Genomic DNA, 8,827 nt, shown 5'->3' with positions numbered 1-8,827 from the left:
TTACAAAATGCAGACCATGATTGGTTAGTACTTTAGCCTGTTGTTAGCTAAAATGGTATCATACCTGGGTTTGTATAGATGCGCTCGCAAAAATTTGGGCAGTGATCGTGTAGCAAAAGATGCTGTCTGGTTTATTATTAGGGACCCAGTAGTGGGTGCTGCCGGTATTGGCTTCACATCAGTCATTAGTTTAACCCCCCCGTGGAGAAATTCATGTTTTTCGCCACCAGGTGGTGGTGATGTACCATAATCAGACCACACCATCAATTTGTGAACATGATACATATGATTGTCAAACAGCTGTGAATTTGGTATACATTTACACACAAACACAATACACATACAAGCACACTCAAAACAGACATACTGTACATACCAGCAGAGACGACAAATAGTAGAGAACTGTGTCCCTCACAATCACACTACTCTAAAGGCACTTGTTTACCTTGAAATACAGCGTCAACCAGACTGTTGCAGTAGGTGCAAACAGATCTGGAGACCAGACCTGAAACATATGACCAAAGTTGGAAAGGTTCTGAAGTTAAACCTCCCATTAGTACATAAAAAAAACACAATTATGACCAATAGAAGTAGCTAGGTATATTTGGGTAAAATGTACATAACAATAGTAAATAAACCAAGAGTTGTACTACTGTATACATTTCTGAAACATTTGGTCATCTTAATATATATATTTTTTTAAAGCACTTTCAAAGAGAAATCAAATGTTTTTTAAAAATTGAAAAACAATACTATGCTACCAAGGACCTGTACCAGTGTTAAAATGAAAACATTGCATCATCCCTCAGAGACGCTTATAACGTAACCTCACTCCTCCAAACTGATAGCTTTTCGCTACCGTAGTTGGCTAAGACGTTGTCAAGAGGCCGGTCACGTGTGTTTGAGCAGAGGCGCCCGTTACAGATGTGATGCATTCTATCATGTACATACCGATGTGCAAAACAATACTTTAAGCTTCTGCAAAAGTTAAATGAGTCGATACTGTAGCAAGACCAGAGTAACGGAGTTAGTAACAGTGTGTGTGTGTCATTTCAGCCTCACCATCTGTTTCTAGGTAAATACTCTCTGGTCTTCCGTTCAAGTGTGAGCAGCCAGGATACTGGAAGGCACTTTTCAAATGGTCAAAAGTCAGTGAACAAGTCCAGTTGGCTCAAAGCACGTCAAGTGCTTACTGTCGAGCTGAAAGTACTTTGTCGTAACTTGTTAGCCAATCTTTTCGTATCTTCACTCCAGATTTGGGAAGAGGTCGAGCCAAGAACCACCTCCGGCGAGCAAGGCCACTCTCAATCGTTTATTCTGGGAAGAAGAGTAACATTAGCAAATGGACTAATGATTACATTGCACTAATGTAGGCCTACAAATTATGACTACATAGACAAAAAAACAGATTGGTAACATTTCTCAACAAAAGCTAAAGCAAGAGGGCAGCATATCTAGAGTCTATCTAGAGAATATCTTTCAAGTTCGCAAAACAAATAAAATCTCCTGTCCCACATTTTACACTGTTTGTATGGTAACATTAACAAGTAACTTTTCTGAGCTTTGATGGCACCAGGACTTACTCTAGAGTCTGTAGTTTGTAGTGTGGGTCATCCCTGATGTCAGAGAGAATTCTCAGTCCTTCTTCTCCCGTGTCGTTTCCCATCAGGCCCAGTTCTGTGATGCTGGAGTGGCTGGACTTCAGGGCTACGGCTAGGGAGGAGCAGCCCTTTACTGTGATCCCACAGCATCTCAGACTGGGGGGGAGAGGGGACACACACACACATTCACCTTACTCAACAATGCATTATAAATGAATTTGTGCGTGAATATGCTTAGAAGTATTAAAACTGTTAACATGTTACTTACAACAGTCTCTCCAGTTTACAGGTTGTGGAGGTCAGTCCCATGCAGAGTGTATTTACACCACTGTCTCCCAGTTCGTTTCCAGATAGATCCAGCTCTTTCAGGACGGTGAGACTGGAGCGGAGAGCTTCGACCAGCTCTGGACAGCATAGCTCTGTCATTTTACAGTCACTCAGTCTAGGTGCATGTGTGTGTGTGTGTGTGTGTGTGTGTGTGTGTGTGTGTGTGTGTGTGTGTGTGTGTGTGTGTGTGTGTGTGTGTGTGTGTGTGTGTGTGTGTGTGTGTGTGTGTGTGTGTGTGTGTGTGTGTGTGTGTGTGGGCAAATATCCAACAAATACGCACAACATTAGTATGTTATTTGATTTGTTCCTATAAAATCACACATGATGTGCCTGTTGATGCCATTGCAATGTAAAAATATATCTATCAACTAAACTATTCAATGGTGAACCATTAGGCCTTCTACAATTGTACAGTCTAATCACAGTGCTCACCGTAGGGTCTCCAGTGAAAAGCGTACAGTTTTGAGGAACAGGAAAAACACGACAACACCTGATCCCAGGTGGTTCCTGCTGATATCCAGCTCTTTGAGGAAGGTGGGGCTGAAACGGCACCCTCCAATCAGACATTGACAGCCTCCAGACGTGAAGCCACAGCTCGCCAGACTGGAGAGAGGAGGGCAACACTCGTCAATTCAATGATTAATTCATTATTCTTTAATATGTATGTGTTGTATCCAGGGAGTTTGGAAAAGGGCAAAAATACATACATCCTAAACAGAATTGGACAAGTTTGAATGTACTATTCAGCTCATATGGCAGGCAAAGAAAACTGGCAGCCAGCGGGCCAAATTCGGGCCATGACTGATTTGTTTTTGAATCGCCAAAATTGTCTAATTTGTTTCATAGGGGTGTACATGAGATTGGGCACAACTCTCTGCGAGCTAGCTAGCTTACTTGAGTTTCTCCAGTTGACAGACAGGCACTCCGAAGGCTTTGCAGAGCATCTTGACCCCCTCGTCCTTCAGGTTATTGTTGCTCAGGTTGAGCTCCCTCAGACTGGGGATGTTCACCAGACACCTAATCATGTTCTCACAGCATTTCTCAGTGAGCTGACAACAGTACAACCTGGTTGTGGAGGGAAAATGTATGGTACATTTACTACAGTGAACATTCCACTTTAGAATCAGTGAGGTGGAATGTGTGAGTGTACTACAATACTCCAGACAGTACTCACTCCAGTTTGTATATCTGGGTTGACTTCAGTTTGTCCATGAGCATCTTCATCCCCCGGTCTCCCAGGTCATTCATGCTGACGTCCAGCTCTCGCAGGTGTCTGGGGTTGTCTATCAGCAACACCGCCAGAGCGCGACACAGCTCCAGGCCCAGCTTGCAGTTTGAGAGCCTAACAGAGATTACAATCAAATTGGAAGACAACCATTTCCTTACAGAAGGGAACTTCATTTGCATCAAGTCACAATATTAATGCGAAGGATAATTTAATTAAATGATATGACAAGTGGGGGTAAAGCAAGCCAAGACAAAATCAGAACAGGTTCTGTGGACATTTACTCACTTCAGGATCTGCAGTTCACACTTAACAACCTTCAGTCCGTCAACGAGATGAAACACCCCCGATTCTTCCGGTTCGTTGCCGCTCAGATCCAGCTCTCGCAGGTGCGAGGGGTTGGATTTGAGAGCTTTGGCCAGAGCTGCAAAGCCATTCTGTTTCACCCTGCAGCCGGACAGTTTCAGTCTCTCCAGTCGGCAGTGTGGCTTGGCCAAGCCGGCCGCCAACAGCTGCACTCCGCAGTCCTTCAGCGTGTTGAAACTCAGGTCCAGAGTTTTCAGATTGGACACCTTTGAGGTGAGCGCCGAGGCCAGACATTCACAGGATTTCTCAGTCAGGTTGTGATACGACAGCCTGGTGGGAAGGAGGGTTTATGGAATCAAGAAGCACATTATAAGTCATACTAGTAGCCACTTGAACCACCAAAACTGTAAGACGAGCCCAACAAACTTGAATTAACACATTTTTGATGACAATTATCTTGTGCGTTACCGACATGTCATATAGATATGTAATAGCGGGTATTGTTAAATGACCAAGTACTTACGTGGCGGTGTGGGAAGCTTTGATCACTGGCAGCATCCTCAGAAGTTCCTCGTCTCCTCTGTTCTCTACATCCAACCCAAGCATGTCTATCGACCCAGACAACGATGCCAAAAAGAGAGTGGCCAGGTCGGACCAATGTGCAGGTGGATATTTGGCATCTGGGGGGATTCCCGTCTGGAGAAATTGCACACAATCGTTGTCTAGAGAGTAGTCTTTCAGTTCCCTCAGGCAGTTCAGCAGGTTGAAAGTCCTCTGCGAAGTGGGATTCTCCAAAACCTTCTTCTTGATGTACACTAACATTTCCGGAAGGGCAGTAGACGGTGTGAAGCCAGCCTCGGAGAACATCTGGTTAAAGTTCTGAGCAATGCCAAAGAGGAAGCGAAGGAAGAGGTCCATGTGTCCGGTCTTGCTCCGCAAAGTTATGTCCACCGCGCTCTTGAGTTGGGTGGCATCTCCAAAAAACCAGAGAGTTCTCTCAATCTGGGTTTTCCGGTTGACAGCCTGGTTTTCCTCTTGGCTGCCAAAAGATTGAAGAAACCGCATTGCGGCAAAGAACTCCTGAATGGTGGTATGCCCAAAGTAGTAGATCTTCTTTTGGTGCAGCCCAATATCCTCCCTGAAGATGGGTATGCTTACTTTTGCGTACACAGCTGCCACTTGGACATCAATGTTGCACTCTCGTAGGTCTTCCTCGTAGAAAACAGTGTTGCCTTTCACCAACTGCTTAAAGGCTAGTTCCCCCAATTCGTCAACTATCTTTACATTGTGGTTCCCCATTTGTAACAGGATGAGTAGGTCGTTAAATAATGGAGTTAGTGCGACAGGTTCGCATGTTTTGTCGGGTACATATGTCTGTTTCTCGAGGATTGACGCTGAGATTGAACAGATAAAAGGTATCTGGCACAAGTTGTAGAGGCCCTTCGAGTTCTGCAAGTAGGTGATAACTGCTGTGGCCTGGTTCTCGTCATTGATTGCTCTCCTGAAGAACTCCTCTTTCTGGGAGTCGGTGAAGCCTTCAATTTCTGACACTCTGTCAATGTACTGAAGAGGGATGCGATGGACTGCCGCAGGTCTGGATGTAATCCATATGTGAGCGACGGAGGGAAGAAGGTTACCGTTAATAAGGTTTGTCAGCAGTGTCGGCACGGATGAGGGCTCTGTGAGATCGGTCACTATCGGGCTGTTCTTGAAGTCGAGAGGACGTCGAAATTCATCCAGCCCGTCAAGAAAGAACCCAACTCTGCAGTTGTCCAATTTGTAAATTCCAGGTTCTTTCAATTCTGGGAAAAACTCATAAAGAAGTTCAACCAGACTCAGTTTCTCCTTCAGCAAATTCAGCTCCCGGAAAGGAAGGGGAAATATGAGTTGGACTTCCTGGTCTCCTTTTCCCTCTGCCCAGTTAAGAATCATCATTCGCACATGGCTAGTTTTGCCAATACCAGCGACGCCCTTCGTCAGAGCTGTTCTGATAGGCTCATCTGAGTTTAGGAATGAACATGTTCCTTGATGTCTTCTCCTGTAACCTGGCTCAGATAGAATATACTCATGTTGGGTATCTTCACTATTTTTACCAGCTTGATAGTGGAGATCACAATGAATATAAAATGGATGCTCAGTTTCCCCCCCTGGCGGACTTTTGTACTTTTTCTTCAGAATGGCTTTTAACTTACTGCGGAGTTTTCCCACATGGGAGGCAGCAACTTTCCTGTCGAATTGGCAAATAAAAGTATATCTTATTTTCTACATGCAATATGAAATACGAACACTTCAATGAACATGCCCTACTGTGTATTCAAAATGATATTCATTTTCAATAGATTCATTTTGATCTGGTCCTCTGTTCTTACTGTGTGGTGAATGTGATTATCATACCTTTGTTCAGTCAATCGTTTTTTACCCCCAGGGCAAAACATTTCCCTGGATTCAGAGGAGGTAGATCTGTTACTACCAACGTTTGTGTCCCTCCAATTTCTCCAGAGACAGAATCTGTGTAGAACGCAGTAAGACAGGCTAGCTGGTCCCTCATGTGATGACACCTGCAGGGAGGTCACACTACCAACCAACCATTGACCTGTAAAACACACAGAATATTGTGATTAGCAATAGTGGTACTGCCTGCATGTAGGTACACTAGATCACTGATGTACTGCCATTACTCCCTAAATCGCACTGCCTCTCATATGGGAAATGATTCATTAACATGTTAAACCACAAATTATTCTAGCTAAGATTTCCACCTCAGCTTCTCATTGGTAACCTGGGTATGTGTTTGTGTTAACATTACACTCCGTGACTTATGCCAAACAGTTTGGCATGATGGCACAAACAGACTGCCACCCTAGGCTAGCTCGTCAGTCGTGCTTTCAAACCTTTATTTTTTGGGGGGAATATTACCTTGTGAAATTAAGGCAACCGTCTTAACTAGCTAGCCATTGTAGCTGGCTATCCATTGTTTTAGTCATGTAAATATCAGCTAGCCAAGTTAGTAAGTGCCTTGACTTGTGCGAGCCAAAACGTCTCATTGGCTCCTGCCCGAACTCCTGTTTCTGTAGCGCAGGGCAGCTTGGACAGGACGCTAGTCTATCGCAGGGCCTTAACACCCAACTATCTCCTTAATATTGAGTGCCGAGCAAAGATGCATCAAGTCCTATTTTTACAGTCTTTGGTATGACTCGGACAGAGATTGAACTCACAACCGTGCAATCTCAGGGTGGACACTAACCACAAGGCCACGGCGTTAGCCAAGTTTGAGGACTGATCAAATCATTTGCTAACTTTAGGGACGGTATCATGATCTATGTGGCCCGTGTAGCTAACTAGCTGGTATAGCTAAATAGCTGACAAAACACCGAATCCGCTTTAGCTTAACTACAGGTCCTATTATGAATCAGTCTGGGCTAGAGGACTAAACTCAACTCCATAGCTAAAAGCTACAGTAAATGGCTACGATAATGTAGAGGCTAGCAGCATTCATCACATTCCACGTTTCGTTGCTGTAAATTACAAACAACCACCGAACTAATGCAATTCCATAGTTATGTACTTACATGCTTGCTTTTCTCCGCCTTATTCAATTTCACTAATTCATCTCGATAAAGTCATATTTTTGAAACTGCGCAAATGGGAAGCATTACAGAAGCAGCCTTCTTCTGCTTCTTCTTCTATGATATCATGACGGTCCGCAAACAATCGTTAAAGCGCATACCGCCACCTACTGTGCTGCAATGTACGACCATTCATGATCTGCCCAATTCTGTACTACCATGAAAATAAAATTCTAAACCAAATGAATCCCTAACTTCTACCATACCCTTCCCCCTCCCCCAAAACCCAACCCCATTAAACTTGATCTATATCATGCTGAAACACTCCGCCCTTAGAATTGTTCAGCATGTCAACAACCATTTCAACAGTAACATCTGTTACCCTCAATATTTCTGGCATCTCTGCTCTCCACAACCCAAGTCGTATTGATAACCTTACCAATCAAAACTATGTAGTCATCTTTGTTCATTATCAAAGTGTCCTCTGACAAGGCACATTCATGAGCACAAGATGTCTGAACAGGCCTGGAGACCATGCCAGGACCATCAGAAGTACCAGCCCTGACACTCGGTCCACTTACTACAGGAACATCCATGTAACCTCCATCAGTCTGCCCTGTAGTTCTACCAATCGGTTTCACAGCCTCTGCATATGATACATCATGACTTATCCCATATCTCTGAGCCTCTAGCCTCTCTCTGTGTCTGGCATCCACCAAATGCTGCACTGTGTTCTAACAGCAACGAACCGCCCTTGCTGTCTCTGCCTGGCCGGTTCCCCTCTTTCCACTGGGATTCTCTGCCTCTAACCCTATTACAGGGGCTGAGTCACTGGCTTACTGGGGCTTTCTCATGCCGTCCCTGGAGGGGGGTGCGTCACCTGAGTGGGTTGATTCACTGTTGTGGTCATCCTGTCTGGGTTGCCCCCCCCCCCCCCCCCCTTGGGTTGTGCCGTGGCGGAGATCTTTGTGGGCTATACTCAGCCTTGTCTCAGGATGGTAAGTTGGTGGTTTTGGCCTTTCTAGGGAGTTTTTCCTAGCCACCGTGCTTTTACACCTGCATTGCTTGCTGTTTGGGGTTTTAGGCTGGGTTTCTGTACAGCACTTTGAGATATCAGCTGATGTAGGAAGGGCTATATAAATAAATTTGATTTGATTTGATTTAACAGCTTAGCCTCGGTAGCCTATACCAGAGGCGTCACCGCAGGACCCAGAGTGGGGTGGTGGGAAAAAAACATATGGGGCCCATAGTTTTTCCTGATTTGCGAACCTAACCAGGTAAAACCCTGGAACGTCTGACGTCATGAATCTAAAAAGGTTTCATCTGGGCTATGATAGGAACCGAGTTTTTCTAATCAGGTCACATGTTTTTGTTTTTTTTTTCATTCCTGAAAAAAATCGAATCAACGTGTATTTGTCACGTGCGCCGAATACAACAGGCGTAGACTTTACAGTGAAATGCTTACTTACGGGCTCTAACCAATAGTGCAAAAAAAGGTATTGGGTGAACAATAGGTAAGTAAAGAAATAAAACAGTCAAAAGACAGGCTATATACAGTAGCGAGGCTGTAGAAGTAGCGAGGCTACATACAGACACGGTTAGTCAGGCTGATTGAGGTAAAGAACTTGACGCTCTCCTGGACTTTGGGGGGGGGGGGGGGGGGGTGAAACCCCTGTCAAAGTCCAGCAAACGTGTACTTCATATGAATTATATTTTAAAGAAGGACTAGGGGGTTTCCTATACACAGAGAAAGCAACTTGATGGACAAAAAACGCACAGGTCTGAGCTTGCTTTATGCAAGT

General features: G+C 44.6%; 1 protein-coding gene across 2 annotated transcripts; it reads right to left on the bottom strand.

Annotated features, from left to right (window-relative positions):
* Window positions 1-303: 303 nt before the first annotated feature.
* LOC124021192 (NACHT, LRR and PYD domains-containing protein 12-like) lies at window positions 304-7,177 on the bottom strand. Of its 2 annotated transcripts, XM_046336538.1 has the most exons (10): window positions 7,029-7,177; window positions 5,854-6,052; window positions 3,983-5,686; window positions 3,442-3,789; window positions 3,103-3,270; window positions 2,823-2,993; window positions 2,361-2,531; window positions 1,870-2,043; window positions 1,584-1,757; window positions 304-1,317 (listed from the first exon to the last, which is right to left on the bottom strand). In XM_046336538.1, exons 2-10 carry the CDS (start codon window positions 5,892-5,894, stop codon window positions 1,305-1,307), a joined length of 2,964 nt encoding a protein of 987 aa, XP_046192494.1. In that variant the 5' UTR covers window positions 5,895-6,052; window positions 7,029-7,177; the 3' UTR covers window positions 304-1,304. The 2 variants fall into 2 exon arrangements, with proteins under 2 accessions (XP_046192494.1, XP_046192495.1); XM_046336539.1 differs by lacking the exon at window positions 304-1,317 and having other exon boundaries at window positions 1,870-2,005.
* Window positions 7,178-8,827: the final 1,650 nt, after the last annotated feature.

This window comes from Oncorhynchus gorbuscha, unplaced genomic scaffold (assembly GCF_021184085.1).
Source record: "Oncorhynchus gorbuscha isolate QuinsamMale2020 ecotype Even-year unplaced genomic scaffold, OgorEven_v1.0 Un_scaffold_1080, whole genome shotgun sequence".
Taxonomy (NCBI): Eukaryota; Metazoa; Chordata; class Actinopteri; order Salmoniformes; family Salmonidae; genus Oncorhynchus; species Oncorhynchus gorbuscha.
Note: the sequence above shows the minus strand (reverse complement) of the source record. Positions and strands in the feature narration are given on the sequence as shown.